The sequence below is a fragment of the Muntiacus reevesi genome, chromosome 5, assembly GCF_963930625.1.
Source record: "Muntiacus reevesi chromosome 5, mMunRee1.1, whole genome shotgun sequence".
Taxonomy (NCBI): domain Eukaryota; kingdom Metazoa; phylum Chordata; class Mammalia; order Artiodactyla; family Cervidae; genus Muntiacus; species Muntiacus reevesi.
Genome location: NC_089253.1, coordinates 28,651,153 through 28,670,187, shown reverse-complemented (window position 1 = coordinate 28,670,187; position 19,035 = coordinate 28,651,153). Strand labels below are relative to the sequence as shown.

The window sequence follows — 19,035 nt, the reverse complement described above, 5'->3', positions numbered from 1 at the left end:
TTCTGCTGACAAACGGGAGAACAGGGAACAGCTTACCTCTTATTTCACTGTGTGCTGCAGACGAGCCATTCAGCTGGCCTTCTCTCACAATCCCTGCTAAACAGAACACACATCAGTATCAGCTAATATGACCGAACAGCTAAAACTTAGTAGCAGGAAAGCAGCCAACTAAAGGGAGGTGGGAGCACATGGTCTGACTAAGGATGAAATTATTTACTAATGCACACTTAGGCAGGGGCATAAACCAGGTTAGTCTTCACACTGTTGCACTAGATGATAGAGAAGCACGGAGGTCCCTGAGTGTACTAACACTCCTTAAGGAAAAACAAGTGTGTCCCTAACTAGTCCAGAAGGCCAAGTTTAGGTAAATAAAACTACTCCAGCTGGGGACAGGAAGCAGCATGCAAGGGGGCAAATTCAACCAAGCAGAAGAGTGACTAGTAGCTGAGCTAACACCCCCAAGGTACAGAATGGGCTTAGAGCCTTGCTGTCTGATACACTGCCACTGGCCACATGGGCTGTTTAGTTTTAAATTAAAAACTGTGTTTCTCAGGGACGTCCCTGGCAGTCCAGTGGTTAGGACTCCACACTGCAGAGGGTGTGGGTGGGGGGTGGGGATGGGTTCGATCTCTGGTTGGGGAACTGAGATTCCATAAGCGACATGATGTAGCCAAAAAAAAAGTCTGTTCCTCGGTCACACTACACTTCAAAACTCAATGGCCACGTGTGGCTCATGGTTACAGTACTGGACAGAGATGACAGAATACTTCAGTCAGTGCAGAAAATTCTGTTGGACAGCACTGGAACAAATAACGTGTAGGAAGAAGTTTAAAACTGAATACACAGGAGGAAAGAATAGCAGACAGAAACATGGACAACTGGAGTAAAAATAAGAAAGACAGCGCCTGAACACACAAATTGGGATTCCCCTCTTGGAAAACACTAGAGCAATATTTATCAGTCACTAAAATGTTACCTTTGACCTAGTAATTATACTGAGAATCCAGCCTATGGAAATTACTGGCAAAAGTAAAAACTGCAGGGATGAAGATATGTTCACTACAACAGTGCTTACAGTAGGAAAAAAACTAGATATTGCCTAATACAAGGGAATAATTAGGTAACTGTGACACAGTGGATTATAACACAATCTTTTACTGGCTATGAAGATTGCAGCCATGTGCGGAAATGTATGGTATGTATCACTGAATTTAAAAAGTACCAGGACTGAATACAGATTTTGTTTACAACCATGAGGAAATGCACAAGGAAAACTTAACTGAAATATACCAAAGTAACTGCTTTTGTGATAGTAGTGAATTATAAAAGAATTACCTTCTTTCCCCCATTACTTGATTTTCCTGAAATAAATGTACTTGCAGCCTACAGAATCTTTCAACCTAAGTAATGCTCACTATGCAAAAGTCTGGACACAGCACAATGCCTGGTACAGAGCAAGAGCTCAGGGTTATAAAACAACAGCAGTGAAAAGACCTCTGATCTCTCACTGGTATTTATCTATAGACTCAAAACATAATTGTGGATGGAAGGTAAATTTGACTTGAAGTGCTTTTAACCTAAAACTGCTCTGCTAGATTTCAGATCACAAACTTCAGCTGACCACTCTAATTAAAGCCCCTGGCCACACGGAAAATCCTCGATGTTTAACAATTCACAATACCCTAAAGAGTGGCGACTTCATGGGGAGTCGCTCCGCCAGGAAGCCCATGCCGCTAAGGACAGTCTGCAGCTTCACACTACTTCTGATGACTTTGGTCAACGAAAGACTCAGTGTAGGAAGAGCTGTCCGGCGGGATCTTGTTCTCTTCCCCGTTAGCATCTTCCCTGGCTAGATCTCAAGAACGCAGATCAAAAGAACGAAGTGTGTACCCCTCGCCCGGTGGGAAAGCCTACTGAGTCCCGCCTATGGGCAAACAGTAGAAGAGAGTCTGGAATACTGCAGGACAGCAGAAAACATCCCCAAGAAAGATTAGCAAACTGCTTTCACACAGAAGATAAATCGGAAAATTTCCTTTTTTAAGGGTTTTTAAAGTCTTCTGGAAAAAGGGTAGACTTAGTTTTCAAAATGTTTAGTTATGGTGATGCCTTCTACAAATCTTGTTCCATCAAAACAGAGCCATGGATAATCACAGTTTGTGGAATTTCTCATCACAGGAGAATCCCACTGCATAGGATAAGTTCTCTCTATATTAAACCACCCGTCCTTTAAGAGGCCCCTAAGATGCATTCAGATTGACCATGAAAATGCATATTAGCAAATAACTTTTCAAGAACATATTCTACAGCTGTTATATTCTATAACAGCAGCAAAGTTTCTTGGAACTGTGTGCTGAGTCAGAATGGGCATACCTTGGGACCCGGCTTTATTCAAACTAAGCTTCTAAAAAGTATTTTCCGATTTACCTATACCAAAAAGCTTTGCATTTGGTAGGTTGATGGAAGCTTGCCTGGAGCCATTAGTAAATGGAAACTTTTAACTGCATTTGGCTTTCTCATTGGAATTGAGAGGTAAAATGTCAAGTGAATGGTACCCCTAACATGACTTTAATGCCACCACAACAGTTTCCACATAACATTTTTGAAGTGTTTTTTTTTTCCTGTTTATAAAGACAAAGCATAATCATAAAAAATAGGATTTTCATATTTCATAACATAGGGAAAAATATGTAAAAAAAAACACACATTAACTCCTACTGCATAGAGATAATCACAGATAATTTTCTAAGCATCATGCCAGACACTTCTCTGTTATTGTTTAGTTGCTCAGTCATGTCCAACTCTTTGTAACCTCATGGACTGTAGCCCGCCAGGTGCCTCTGTCCATGAGATGTCCCAGGCAAGGATACTGGAGTGGGTTGCCATTTCCTCCTCCAAGGGATGTTCCCGACCCAAGGGTCAAACCAGCATCCCCTGCATTGGCAGCTAGATTCTCTATGGTACCAGAGAAGCCATAAAGCACACCAAACAAAAACAGAAAACATCTACAATCTTGTATGCCAGGGACTGGGATGCAAAAACGCATTTTACAACCTGCATTTTACTTTTTCCACTCAGAATATTATATTTCTGGCATTATTTTGGGTAGTAAAAGCATTTTATATTTTATGGATTCATACATATTTAATATTTCATTAACTAATAAATGATGGATTTATAGAATCACCTATTTTCTGGAACATTTTAGATTGCCTCCAATTTTCGCCATTTAACTACAACCCTGATTACATCCCCACACCTATATCTTTGTGCAACTGTGTCGTATAATTGTATAAGTGTCCAGTGATCTCTTTTAGGAGAAAAAATTTCTAAGATAGATTTTATCAAAAGGGATTTTCTGGGTCAAAGGTTTTAAAATTTTCAACATACTCCAAATTTACTCTTCAGAAAAGTTGTACTAACTTTACCTTCCCACCAAAATTGCACAAAAATATTTTTTTCCTCACAGCCTTAGCCAAAAGGGAATCACCATTCTTCCCTATTTTTGAAATCTAAATTCTTTCTTTTTTAAAATTTATTTTTCTGGGGGGGAGAAATATCAATAACTTCAGATATGCAGATGACACCACCCTTATGGCAGGAAGTGAAGAAAAACTAAACAGCCTCTTGATGAAAGTGAAAGAGGAGAGTGAAAATGTTGGCTTAAAGCTCAACATTCAGAAAACTAAGATCATGGCATCCAGTCCCATCACTTCATGGCAAATAGATGGGGAAACTGGCTGACTTTATTTTTCTGGGCTCCAAAATCACTGCAGATGGTGACTGCAGCCATGAAATTAAAAGATGCTTACTCCTTGGAAGGATTCTAGACAGCATATTAAAAAGCAGAGACATTACTTTGTCAACAAAGGTCTGTCTAGTCAAGGCTATGGTTTTTCCAGTAGTCATGTATGGATTTGAGAGTTGGACTATAAAGAAAGCTGAGCACAAAAGAATTGATGCCTTTGAACTGTGGTGGTGGAGAAGACTCTGGAGAGTCCCGTGGACTGCAAGGAGATCCAACCAGTCCATCCTAAAGGAAATCAGTCCAGGGTGTTCATTGGTAGGACTGATGTTGAAGCTGAAACTCCAGTATTTTGGCCACCTGATGTGAAGAGCTGACTCATTTGAAAAGACCCTGATGCTGGGAGGGATTAAAGACAGGCGGAGAAGGGGACAACAGAGGATGAGATGGTTAGATGGCATCACTGACTCAATGGATATGAGTTTGGGTAAACTCCGGGAGTTGGTGATGGACAGGGAGGCCTGGCGTGCTGCAGTTCATGGGGTCACAAAGAGTCAGACATGACTGACTGACTGAACTGAACTGCCCTGGGTCTATGTTGCAGTGCATGGGCTCCAGGCTTAGTTGCACCTCAGCATGTGGGATCTTAGTTCTCTAACCAGACATCAAACCCACATCCCCTGCACTGGAAGGTGCATTCTTAACCACTGGACTACCAGGGAAGTCCCCAAAATCTAAATTTCAATTGCATTTCACTGATTAGTCTAACCTGACAACTAACCATGATCTCCCTTCATAATCTGGTTAGGATTATATTCTGCATCTTGGTGATGACCTGACCCACCACAAACACCTAAGAGGCTGAAGAACAGCTGCCCTCCGACCCCTCTTAGTCTCCAAAAGCAACTTACCTGACCTTCCCCTCGTGGAGATCTCACATGTCAGTCGTTTGAAATATTCTGGAAGGTCAGCATAGTCATTTCCATAGGAGATGACCTTAATCCCTTTGTCCAGCATGTTTTCTCTAAGCTTCTTGAATTCATCCACATCTCCTCTCCGAACTAGCATGAAATGTTCTAAGTCAGATTTATGCTTGACGGCCTCCAGGAAAAGGGCTTGGAAAGTGGTGTCATCCACAGTCCAGCCACAGCCCAGAAAGAGGAACGACTTGTTTTCATAGAGTTTTTGAATCTCTCTCTGGTGGGAACAGAAACAACATGTGAATCACACTGTGAAGACAGGTCTGAAACAGAAGAATCAATAGGGTCATAACTACTGAATCTAGCAGACTGTGATGACCGATGAACCAGGATTAAGAGTCAGAGGAGAGATACTCCCATGAAGGAGTATGATCTTCTCACTGTTTACTGCTGTAACTTGATGATTATTCTAAAATTGTATCTTTACCTGGCATTCTCCTGCAGGGTCTCTATTCAGGGTCTCACTGGTCTGTATCTCACAGTTTATTTTTTAGATATGTGTGCCCAGAGGCCATTAAGGCAATCAGTAGTCTTCAATGTATCTTACTCTTTCCATTTTCTTGACCATATCTACTTTTTCAGCTTTACAGACTGAGCCAAGTATAACCAGAGAATTCCATCACCAGAGCTGCTCAAAGAAAACCTGACCCTTAGAACACTAATGTACATCTGTGTATATATATTTTCATGTACATGTGTGTATATACTTTTAAGACATTTTTTAAAGATTGTTTTGATATGGACCATTTTTAAAGTCTTGTATTGAATTTGTTACAACATTGTTTCTGTTTTATGTTTTGTGTTTTTGGCCACAAGGCATGTGGGATCTTAGATTCTTGACCAGGGATGGAACCTGAACCCCTGCACTGGAAGGCAAAGTCTTAACCACTGAACTGCCAGGGACGTCCCTGTGTGAACACATTTATACACACATGTATGTACATATAAATCACACACACTACATATGTATAAAGTATTGGAAATGATTTTGTTTAAGGGATCACTCTGTCAGTTATAGATAAAGCTGTAACAGATGTCAGAGAAAGAACAGGTGACAAAAAGTCCCCTTGTGCTTTAGAAAACATCACATTTTCTGGGTCTTTTTCACAAAGCCTACATTTTATTACCCTATTCAAATTTAAAAAAATTTTTTCCAATGCCCGATAAGTGAATAAGTATGGTGATTCAACACAAAGCCACCACCATTTATAAAAAAACTGTTTAGAATGTATGCTCTAGTAGTAATTGGTCAATGAAAAACTGCACAAATTAGTCCTGGCATAGAGAGGGTTACTGACACCGTGTATGTGTGTCTGTGAGTGCTCAGCGGTTCAATCGTGCCGACTCTTCGTGAACCCAGGCTCCTCTCTCCATGGGATTTCCCAGGCAAGAATACTGGAGTGGGTTGCCATTTCCTACTCCAGGGGATTTTCCCGACCCAGGGACCGAACCCGTGTCTCCTGTGTTCCTTGCACTGGCAGATTCTTTACCGCTGTGTCGCTGGGAAGATATTACCATATACACCAAATGATGAACACAAATGTACATTCTTTGTATGTGAAGCTGACGCCAGTGAACAGTGCCATCTGCAGGCTGTCAATCAAGAACAAAGTAAAACCACAGGGCCTGACACCTGAAGAGATGTCTGACATTTCCCAAGACGGCATACACATCCACAAGCTAAGAAGCACAGGAAAGGATGCTTGGCCTTCCAATTTTAACTGATGAAAAGAAACTGTTAAGCCTGGAAGCTCAGTGGTGTGTTCCGAAGGCTCCCAGGAAGGCTTTCCCGAGAGCAGTTAGGTCAGCACCACTCACCATAACTTCAGTATTCCTGAGCACATTCTGATAACCAGCTGGGTGAAGGACAATGCCGCTCGGGTTGGTGTAGACCCCGTGGATGTGCAGGACGCTCAGCTTCCGCTTCTCCTGAGCCCACTCGAGGACCTGCACAACATAAACACAGCTTAACCAGGTGGGCAGGGCCGAGCACCTGCTTCAAGCCCCAATGGGCAAGACAGTCTTTTGAGGACCAGGCTTCTGACACAACTCTCCAGCTCCAGGATATCACAGGGCAAGGGCAAGAGTGTGGCCACTCGATGTGGCCTCTGTACTTCAGGCATGACAGTCAGGAAGGATGGCAAGTCTGGTAATTCCTCTTGCAAAGAAACAGTCAAAAATCAGAGTTTGTCATCATCTGCAGAAACCACAGGGGCTCTTTCCACTGGTGACCCACTTGACAGCCACGGACGGCCCTTTCAGTAAGGACCCCCAAGACGTCAGGCCTTGTAACGACTGCCTGGTCTAGTCCCCTCTCACACTTACTCCAGGCGTGGCCATGTGGTTAGCTTTAGAGAACGGGGCATGAGCAGACAGAAGAAGAAGCTGGGAAATGTTGGCACATGTGCCTTCTTTCCCTTTTGCTGCTTTTGGAATGCAGCTACCACGTGAATAAGTCTGACGGCCCAGACAACAGACACACAGGAAGGTTATTTCACACCACCCAGTCTGGCCACCAGAGGACCACAGTCACGTGGGCAGCCTGCGGAACCAGCAGAATGGCCCAGCGGAGCCCATCAGCCCAGCTCAGGTGGAAACTTCACATTACCAAGGGCAGATAAAGTGTGTTTTAAACCCCAAAGCTTTCAGGGTGATTTCTTGTGCAGCAATTGATAAGTAGTAAAAGAATCACTGCAGTCACCTGTGAGTTACCTAAGAGGCCACCAAGGAAGAATGACCACTTAGATTCCAATGGTAAGAACCAACCACGTCCCATGGTTTCCATTTTCCCAAAGACTTGAGACACTATAAATTTGTTTTTATAACACTCTAGAGAAATAAGGTATGGATTAGGGAAGAAAGAGGCATAGAGATTTAGAATCACAAGTATTACTAGGCTCTATTCTGACTACCAGTCAGCGGCTTTAACCCTTTAACTTCAATACTGCCCCTAATGTGGACTAACTACAAAAGCAAAGCTTGAGACTCCGGGATGAAAATAAGAAGGAAAATTTAAAGTCTGATAGATATCCTTAACTTTATTTTTTGGCTGCACCTCGCAGCATGTGGGATCTTAGTCCCCTTACCAGGGATTGAACCTGCGCTCTCTGTGATGAAAACGTGGGTTCTTAACCACTGGACCACCAGGGAAGTCCAGGAAATCCTTAACTTAAAAAAGACCCTATGTGTCTGATGCTGGTCATGATCTTCAGAGATTATGTCAGAAACAGGATGGAAGTTGTTTCTTGCCATTCATTTTTAAATTTCATTCAGTTGTTTATTCATTCACAAAATATTTACTGACCACCTACTAGTATATGCCAAATACTTTCTTAGGCATCAGGGTAAGAAGGGCTGATATGGTCCCCGTCCAAATAGAGGTGCTATTCCTCTAGGGCAGACAACAAACCAAGATGAAAATGGAAAGTTACAACACATACTCCATTGAAAAACTGAATCCAAAAATAAGGGTGGGACCCTTTTAAATTAGGGTGATCAGAGAAGACTTCTCGGAGGAAGTGATTCGCAAGTGGAGTCTTACAGGTGAAGAAGGAGCAGGCCGTACAAAGCATGGGGGCGGCAGGAGGAAAACACTCCAGCCAGACAAAACCAGTCCTCACAGCACCATTTTTCTGAATCGGATTTCCTTTTACAACCTGACTTCAAGGCCAGCAAAACCACAAGACTGGTATTACAGCCATGCTCTGGGCATAGCCACAGGGCAGTGCTATGACGATGAGTGCCAGTGTAGGAAATCACTGGTTTGTCCCAACTCTACTTAGATGGGCTCTAAGTGGGACACAAAGGCAGGTTCCCAGGTAAACAAAGTATACAAGTAAAATTACAAAAACTGCAGGGCAGGACAAATGAGACCCAGTGGACATTTATAATCCCTTTTTTTTTTCCTCCCCCTTCAATCATTAAATCTCTGACATCTTTTTACGGCAATGAAAACATTTTCCTTTTCATGGCTTCAGTGTATTTCATGAATCAATTTAATGATGTCATCTATAGGCTCTCCTATTCATGCTAGATTTCCAATTGCAAGCTTTGGCGACCATTGTAATATAAGCCTTCTCTCATTAGATAACATAAGTGGACATCTATAATTTCATTACTATGAGAGATGACTTAGATATGGTAGGGGCTACATAAAAGAAAAGTCTGCTGAGGTATCCTTTAAATATTAACCTCATCCAGCTGTCACTTGGCTTGAAACTTGATTGTCAGACATCAGGAAGTAGTTTTTGTACATTTCCAACAGATGCCAAGAAGAATCTGTCCTAACAGAGAAACTAAATCAATACCACACCCACCTGATATTATCAAGTGTTAACAATTTACATCTTACAGTTCAAATGGCTTCTTATAATCCTGCTTTAAAATTGGGTGAAACTGTCTAAACTCACAGAACTGAATACTTTTGAGATCTGTACACTGATTTAATCTCAAAAAGCACAAATCCAACCAGGGATAAGAGTCTCCTTCTCTACCTTTCCATGAACAGAGTGCTATACAACATCCCAAGAAAACAGTTACTTCTGATGAGGATTCAATCTGCTGGCCTGAAGAAGAGACAAGCTAACCCTTTCCTGTTTACCTTCTTCTCATCAGTAAGGTCAAGGGATTCCAGCTGTTTGCCCTGATCTGCCGCATACAGCTCCAGGAGATTGTCAAAGTTTGTAGTTAATACCAGGGCTCCGTTTTCCATCAGGTGGAGAACTGACTGAAGTAGCTGCTTTCCAGAATCTTCCATCTTTGACTCCAAGTCATCAAATACTTCATATAAACAGTCCTTGAAAAATGTGGATCGGACATTACTAGTACGCTGGGGAGGGATATAAAAGGGAAAAGTTAGTTCTAGGCGTTTTGGTAGGTCATTTGTTTTCATTAAATAATAGCAACTTTTTGACAAGTACTTTGCACTTACAGGTAAAATACTTGTCTCCCTTACAGGGTGGACAGGATACATGCCAAGTGCCAACACAACACTCAGTCTCTATCAAGTGACCCAAACTATTACATCATATGCAAAGAAGCATACACTCTGTAAATAGGCATATTTATGAATGAAGACAGTGGGCATGGCTAGGAGAGGTGACTGCTAACAGACTAGAGGAAAGCGGAGGTGGAAGACAGAGCACCAACCACCCTTTAAACAGGCCTCAGGTCAGAAGACAACACTTTCTGTTAAACCTCCCTTTCCTGGGGAATAACCACGAGAAGCTCCCCAAGTGGTTTAGTGTGTCTTTTTCTAACCCCAGGTGCTTTTTACAGATGCTGATGGGTACAGGACAAGTGGTTTAACTTCTCCACGCCTGTTTTTCCCTGGTATAATCCAGCAGCTTGTTTACAAGTCTTCCAGGAAGAATATTTATTATACGATAAAAGGTTTCCAAAATCCTGCATTTTGCAACTGGTAAAAATACCAAACACTAATCAGTTCTGAACAGATTCCCTATTTCTTAACATACGGTTCAATTAAATAACTGCTTTCCCAGCTTTGTTTTGAATACATGTAAAACCTCCGATGGCTAGTGAGGAAACAGTATCAATCTCAAGTGAGAAGCTGGCTTTCCAACTTAAAAGACCAAGCAATCCCTGGGGCCAAAGGAATCTGAAACAGGGAAGTAGCTATGTAATACGCTATAATAAATATCTGATCTGTATCTTATTCCTGCAACACCATTCCTTAGATAATATCTAAGCAGAGAATAAGTTCTTAAAGGCCCCATTATTCCCCCTTCAAACTCCAAGTAACTGCAGTTAGCTGCTAGATAGCAGACAGCAATAACCCTTCTGTTAATCCTCAAAGCAGCCCCCTTACCTTCCTGGCTTCACCTGTATACTGTCCTAACAGCACTGTGCTCCAATAAAGTTCTGGTTCCGTGGAACCAGGTAAACAGATTCATAAAACATACTTCAATTTGTCAAATGTACCTCTTATTTTTCAAAGTGTTTTATAAAAATCACCCATTTTTTTCATTATATCTGCCAAATAAAGGGTAAATTACTTTCACAGGAGAAAAATGAGAGCACAGAAGTGAACTGCACCTCTGCCTGGTGATGACACACCCAGGAGTTCATCTGGTTCTGCTGATCACTGTTCTGTGTTGCATCTACCCTGACCCTGTTGTCAGAGGCTCAGCCTCCTTTCCAGGGCTAACTGGATGGTAGAGCCCACAATTTACGCGGCTAAGTACGTGTGTCACATTTTTCAACTTGTGCTCACTCTCTTTATGTGTCACGTTTTTCAGCTTTTGCTCATTCTTTTATATCATGGCATAAAGTATTACATACTAGCAGCCCATGAACAACCAACTGGGAACTCTAATACTTAATAAGAATTAATGACCTGAACAGAAATAAACTCTAGTTACTGAATTCTACTATGTACAAGGGAAAGTGAAAGCATTAGTCGCTCAGTCGTGTCTGACTCTGCGACCCCATGGTCTGTAGCCTGCGAGGCTCCTCTGTCCATGGAATTCTCCAGACAAGAATACTGGAGCGGGTAGCCATTCCCTTCTCCAGGGGATAGAATGGGGATCTCCTGCATTGCAGGCAGATTCTTTACCATCTGAACCACCAGGGAAGTCCCAAGTCAACTACTAATGAATGTCATGCACTTTTCTCAATTTATCAGAAATACAGTGCCCCTTTAATGTCTATCAAAATTGCAATCCATTTATCCTACAATCTTGCAATCTCATTTCTGGGAATATATCCCACAGATGTAATTACAAACAAATAAAATGACATATGCAACATTATCACTGCTCTGTTATCTGTGACAGTAAAAGACTGGAAACAAGCCTAGCATCCATATACAGGAAACTGGTATGGAAAGACCCAGGATATACTGTTAGGTAGAACAAACAAGTGCAGATCTGTATGTCTAGAGTGCTGCCTGTTGACATGGGGGTGGAAGCAGTGAGGCAAGAATGAACAGAATCCTGTTTGCGTATTTTCACAGAAAGAAACACTGGAACGATCCTCAAGACAGAGGTGGCCCACAGAAGACAAGCCTGGGGAGAGGAACTGGCAAGGCTGCGGATGTGAGTGAGACGCCCTGATGGATGTGAAACCTCTTTTTGTCATTGTGACTTCTGCAATCTGTGTAAACAGGGGCCATTCAGAAAACCAGATTATGTTTACAAGTAAATACAGTGACTTTAAGAACTGCCTTGTCGTCTCTTATACCTTCATTTTGTACTCTGATGCATGCGCGTGCACGTACACACACACACACACAAACAAACAACAAGGTCATCCAGCACCAATTTAATCATTATGCACACACACAGAAACACCTGGGTATACAATCAGGTAAACATGGGCATGGATATACTTCCTTGCTTCTAAGAAAATAAATACAGAAGGTTAAAGCCTGGAAATAAAAAGCATGAGTCACATATCTTAGTTGACTATCTTTGGGTCCTACTTCTTTCGGTTATTACATTTTGCATCTCAACACAGAGAGGAAGGAAGCAGCTATTGGAGCAGCATCAATTCCCTCAGACTTGCAGTCAATCTCTTCTCTCTTCAAACAGGTGACCCTAGAACTCAATTTCCCACCAGTGGCCTAAGTAAAGACAAAGGAATGAAAACAAATAAGGAGGTTCCGTGGTCAAAAGGAAATGCCGAACTCCCACACACATTTATGGACATTTTCTCACTCATTTAAAACAATGGACTGCATCCAAGGTTGCTTCATTTCCTCCTACCCTGTAACTCTCATCCTTCCGATCCCAGACAGTAAAAAAACAACACAAAAAGGTTATTAACATTTACTGTGCGTTATACTATGTACCAGACACTTCACATACAGAAAATGTTCTCACTTATTTTTCAAGTGGGATAAGTAACATCATTCCAGTTTTACAGGAGCAAAAATAGATTCTGAGACATTAAATGATGTGCCCAGGGTCCCAGTGCCTTTAAATGACAGTCTTTCTGCTCCTGAAATCCAAGGTCTTTGCAATGTCATTTCCCTACTGTAAGAAACTGAATCAGTGGATGGGCTGTTTTGCCTTGTCATATTACTATTGTTTGTTAAGATTCTTAAAAAAACAAACAAACAAAAAACTCCAAAATCCAAAAAAGGACATTCTCAAAGACACACAAAAGTAAAAAAAAAAAGAGACAGAGAGTACAATACACCTCCCCCATAACCATCATCCAATTTCAACAATCATCACCCATGGCCAATCCTGCTTAACCTAAACTCCCTTCACCATAACCCTAGTCCCCTTCACTGAAATTTTTCCAAATATCTTATCATTCAGATACTTCAACAGTTTCCTAAAAGATAAGGATTTCTGCTGACATAAAAAAGTCTGCAATACCACTATCGCAACTTAAAAAATGCAATAATACCAATTCCTGAATAGCAAGCACTCATGTTCATATTTCCCCAAATGCGCTGTGTGTGTGTGTTTCTTACATATCTCCTACTGGATTGGTTTTCAAGATACGGCCCATGGATCCTGTGGATCCCTAAGATTCCTTAACAAGTCTGTAACGTCAAAATTACTTTCATAGCAACATGAAGGCGATATTTGTCTCTTAAGAGCATGTTGATATCTGCACTGATGGTACAAAAGCAACGGGCTTCCCTGGCGGCCCAGCTGGTGAAGAATCCTCCTGCAATGCGGGAGATCTGGGTTCCACCCCTGGGTTGGGATGATCCCCTGGAGAAGGGAAATACCCACTCCAGTATTCTGGCCTGGAGAATTCCATGGACGGGTGGCAAAGAGTCGGACGCGACTGAGCGACTTTCACTTTCACAAAAGCAATGAAAGGAAGAACTGCTGGTGTTGTGGTGTGACTCAGGGAACCCAGCTTGCCAGTCATCACAGTGTTCTTCATTACCAAAGACTTACAGCAAGAGAAGAATGCCAGTTTCACTTAAGAACCCCTTAATAAATCAGTAAACACTATTAATTGTATTAAACACGGACCCTTGAGAACACGTCCTCCTAATATTCTGTGTAAAGAACAGAAGTACACACGAAGCACTTCACTTGCTGACTGGAGTCTGATGTGGGTCTTGAGGCAAAACGTTGGTGACTATTTTGAGTTTTAAGCTGAACTAGCCATCTTTTGTCATCAAATCTCATTTTTACCTAAAAGAATGACTGGCAGACAAACTATGATTATTCAGATTTGAGTATTCTGACCATTTTTGCAAAAATAAATGATGTGAGCCTGTCATTTCGAGGAGAAACAACCCAATGATTGCTGCTATTGCTGCCAAACACAAAAGCTGAGCTTTCCAGCGAGAATCAGATTTCTAAAAAATGTTTACCTGCCACCATGAGCATGACAGCTTCCAAATATCTTTGTGATGGGACTGGCAGTGATTTTAAAGGATGCATTTTTTTGTATGTTATAATGAAATGGGTCAAACTCTAGAATAAGAAGATTCTTCTAAATGCAAGATGGATCATGGAGCTTAACACATCAGAGTAAGGGAAGTTCAGATTCTATATCACCACTGACATGGCTATAATCTGACTTTCAGATTCCTTATGGCTACTTATCTCCAGGAAGCCATCACTTACAAAATTTTGGTGTAATATCAACAACGAATATCTATGGCTATCCAAAAAGCGTATTAAAATACTTTCCTTTTTTCCAAGTGTGTACCTGTGAGACCTCACTTTTTTCGTACAGTTATACCAAAACCCCACAAACACACCAAACTGACTACATAAAGCAGATGTGAGGGTCTGTTTTCTATTAGGCCAAACACTGAAGAGATTTGCAAAACATGAAACAATACCACTATTCTCACTAATTTATTATTATTTTTCACTAATTTATTTTTGTTTTGAAAAATATAGTTGTATTTCATAAACATGTTATTTATGTTAGCATGTAACGGGTTTATTATTTTTAAGAGAATTTACTATTTTTTCAATTTCTCAGTTTTAATTTCTAATAGTGAATATGAAAGAGATATAACCCACAGAAACAAAAGCTGTTTGAGATTCTCAATTATTTTTAGGAGTATAACAGGGTCTTGAGACCAAAAAGTTTGAAAATTGCTGCTCTGTTGGAACTGACAATTACACTTTAAGGTGAGTAATAAATCTTCATCCAGAGGTAATCATTGAGTCCAGTTCGTTACTTGGTTAGTATATACTGACACTGACTTTAAGTTCTCTCATTACTTTCAGTCATAACTAACCCAACTAACAAGGTCATACTTTCTACTCTCTGAAGACCACTCCAACAGACAAGTGTCATGGCAGACAAGTCCATGCTACCAAGTCTTCCTGGACTAATACATAATACAGCATTCTTTGTCCTCATGAACTCTTTCTTTTCCCCCTAGAAAGACAACATTTTTATTGTTATCTATTTAAATTTTATTGGGAGTACAGTTGCTTTACAATGTTGTGTTAGGTTCTACTGTATAGTAAAGTCAATCAGTTACATGTACACACATATCCCCTCTTTTTTTGGATTTCCTTCCCATTTAGGGCTTTCCAGGTGGCTCAGATAGTAAAGCATCTGCCTGAGATGCAGGAGACCCAGGTTCCATCTCTGGGCTGGGACAATCCTCTGGAGAAGAAAATGGCAATCCACTCCAGTATTCTTGCCTGGAGAATCCCATGGACAGAGGAGCCTGGCGGGCTAGTCTGTGGGGTCACAGTCAGACACGACTGAGCGACTAACACTTCCCTTCGGTCACCACAGAGCACTGAGCAGGGTTCTCAGCTACATAGTAGGTTCTCACTGACATTTTTATTGACTGGCTGACATACTTCTTTAATACTTTTCCCTTATATTTGGGGGCTATATAAGTTTTAATTACCATTTTATATGAAAAGTTCATTTTTTTTCATATTTTTTTAACATTAAAAAATTATGTATGCTTTCTTCCGTCTCAAGTGCACTTGTCAGGTATTAACACAGTCACTGTCACTTTCATTGACTAGTGTTCAAATCATAATTTCCTCATCCTTTTACCTTTAACGGTTCTATGGAGATACAGTTCACTTACAATCCACTTATTTGAAGTGCACAGCTGAGTGGTTATCTGTAGATCCACAAACATGTGCAACTGTCATCACAGTCATTTTTTTTTTTTTTTTGGCCATATATCATGTGGCTTGCGGGATTCTCAGTTCCCCAATCAGGGACTGAACCCAGCTGCAGCAGTGAAAGCCCAAAATCTAATCACCAGGCCACCAGGGAACTCCCTACCCCAGTCAATTTTAGAAGATCTTCACCATCTCAAGAAGAAAGCCTGTACCCTGGAACTCTCGCCTCCTGCCCACCAACCCCTGCTACTTGCTCCAGTCCTAAGCCACTACTAAGCTGCTTTCTGCTCTTACAAATTTCCCTAGTCTGGACACTTCATATGATTGGAATCTTCTAATATGTGGTCTTCTGTGACTGCCTTCCACTCAGCATAATATTTTATTTATTTATTTATTTTTAGGGTTTTTTTTTTCCCATTTATTTTTATTAGTTGGAGGCTAATTACTTTACAATATTGTAGTGGTTTTTGCCACACATTGACATGAATCAGCCATGGACTTACATGTGTTCCCCATCCTGATTCCCCCCTCCCGCCTCCCTCCCCATCCCATCCCTCTGGGTCTTCCCAGTGCACCAGCCCGGAACACTTGTTTCATGCATCCAACCTGGACTGGCAATCTGTTTCACTCTTGAAAATATACATGTTTCAAAAAAGAAAATATACATGTTTCAATGCTATTCTCTCAGATCATCCCACCCTTGCCTTCTCCCATAGAGTCCAAAAGTCTGTTCTATACATCTGTGTCTTTTTCTGTCCTGCATATATGGTTATTGTTACCATCTTTTAAAATTCCATATATAAGCATTAGTATATTGTATTGGTATTTATCTTTCTGGCTTACTTCACTCTGTATAATGGGCTCCAGTTTCATCCATCTAATTAGAATTGATTCAAATGTATTCTTTTTAATGGCTGAGTAATATTCCATTGTGTATATGTACCATAGCTTTCTTATCCATTTGTCTCAGCATAATATTTTAAAGGTTCACTCACATTGTACCATGTATCGGTAATTTGATTCCTTTTTACTAGCAAGTAATATTCCACTGCATGAATGTCACATTTTGTTTATTTGACAGCAGATGGACAGCTGCACTATTTTCACCTTCTATCCATTATGAATAATGCTATAAACATTTGTTTATAAGGTTTTTGCATGGACAAATGCTTTCATTCCTCTTGGGTGTGTAGATATGTATGCATATGCAAACAGACCCGCTGGGTCACATGACAACTCTGTTATTTATTTGAGAAATGGCCAGACTGTTTCCCACCTTGTCTGTACAGTTTCACAATCCCAGCAATGAGGGTGCCAATTTCTCCACAGCCTCGCCCACACTTAGGACCCGACTGGTTATAGCTATCCCAGTGTGAAGGGGTATCTGACACGGCTCTTTTGGCTGCACTGGGTCTCCACTGAGGTGCATGGGGGCTTCTCTAGTTGCGGTGTGAGGGCTTAGCTGCACCATGGCACATGGGGTCGTAGTACCCTGACCAGGGATTGAACCCACGTCCCCTGCATTGGAAGGTGGATTCTTAGCCACTGGACCATGTCACAGAAGCCCCTGACTTGGTTTCTGATCTGTGTTTTTCCAATGACTAATGATGTCAAGCATCTTTTCATGTACTTATTGGCTATTTGTATATCTTCCTTGAAGAAATGTCTATTCAAATCCTTTGCCATTTAAAAACTGATTTTCAATGCCAGAGAGGGTGTGGAGAAAAGGGAGCCTTCCTACACTTTTGGTGGAAATTTAAATTGGTACAGCCACTATGGAAAACAGCATGGAGGTTCCTTAAATAGAGTTACCATGTGATCCAGCAATCCTACTCCTGGGTATATATCTGGAGAAAACTCTAATTCAAAAAATTACACACACCTCTACGTTCACAGTGGCACAATTTACAACAGCCAAGACATGGAAGCAACCTAAATGTCCACTGACAGATGAATGGGTAAAGAAGATACAGTATATACATACATACAATGGAATACTATCCAGCCATAAAAAAGAATGAAATAATGTTGTTTGCAGTAACATGGATATAGAGATTATCATACTAAGTAAGTCAGACTTACTTAGACAAATATCACACGATAAAGACAAATATAGAAGACAAATATCATATGGTAACACAGATGCAATCTAAAAAATTATACAAATGAATTTATTTATAAAACAGAAACAGGCTCACAGACATAGAAAGCAAACTTACCGTTATGGGAGTTTGGTATTACCAGATACAAGTTAGTACATATAAGACAGATAAATAAGATCCTACTGTATAGTAGAGGGAACTATATTCAATATTCTTGTAATAAACTATAATGGAAAAGAATATGAAAAAGAATATATGTACAACTGAATCATTTTGTTATACACCAGAAACTGTATAGAACACTGTAAATAAACTGTATTTAAAACAATTTTTTTTTTAATTGGATTCTTTGCATTATTAAGTTCTCTATATATTCTGGAAACCACACTGTTACCAGACACATGAGTTGTTTACATTGTCTCCCATTCTGGAGGCCGTCTTCTCACTTTCCTGATAATGTTTGGTGAGCCTAATAGCTTTTGTAACTTTGACGAAGTGCAGTTTACCTATTTTTTCTTTTGTTTCTTAGGCTTTTGGTATCACAATTAAAAAACTACTGCCAGATCCAAGGTCATGATGCTTTAAAACTATATTTTCTTCTAAAAGTTTTTTATCTTTTAGCTCTTAACATTTAGGTCTTTAATCCACTGAGTTAATTTTTGTATATGGTATGAGGTAGAGGTACCAAGAACTCTTAAAAGTCTATTAATTCTTTATACTGTTCTAGGTAAGTAACATTTTATCTCAATTAAGGACAATGAAATGAAAAGAGGAAGTAACAGGCCCTAAGTTTCTGAATGAGTCAGGAACTAGAAGGGAATGACTTTTAAATGCCTTTCAGGCTAACACCTGATGGCACTTCTTTTCTATGGGCCCTAGGGCGTAAGGGGAAAAAGCAATGGTGATAACTGACTTTTAAAGGAGTTAAGAATTATATTTTTTTCCAAGGTGCACTTAATTTACTAAGCTTTAAAACATGCTTTGGCTACTCTATTATATCTAAATATATCTTAAGTGAATCCTGATTCTTAAAACATTTTTAAAACAAAGCAAGACAAGAAGGCCCTTATATCATTCAGGAACTGATTTCCAGCTCCGTTTGACAAAACATGACTCTCTCTCTCTCTCTCTATATATATATATATATATGAATGAATGAC

At 40.5% G+C, this 19,035-nt stretch overlaps 1 protein-coding gene across 5 annotated transcripts in view; it reads right to left on the bottom strand.

Moving 5' to 3' along the window:
• FAM118B (family with sequence similarity 118 member B) overlaps positions 1-19,035 on the bottom strand; it is a 44,355-nt gene that overhangs the window by 709 nt on the left and 24,611 nt on the right. For 4 of the 5 annotated variants that reach the window (XM_065937372.1, XM_065937376.1, XM_065937375.1 and 1 more), the window contains exons 4-7: positions 9,323-9,550; positions 6,541-6,669; positions 4,654-4,939; positions 37-96 (exon numbers count right to left, since the gene is read on the bottom strand). In XM_065937372.1, the coding sequence (XP_065793444.1) occupies positions 37-96; positions 4,654-4,939; positions 6,541-6,669; positions 9,323-9,550 (703 nt within the window). The remainder of the gene's footprint in view (positions 1-36; positions 97-4,653; positions 4,940-6,540; positions 6,670-9,322; positions 9,551-19,035) is intronic. The other variant, XM_065937377.1, reaches the window with a different exon arrangement.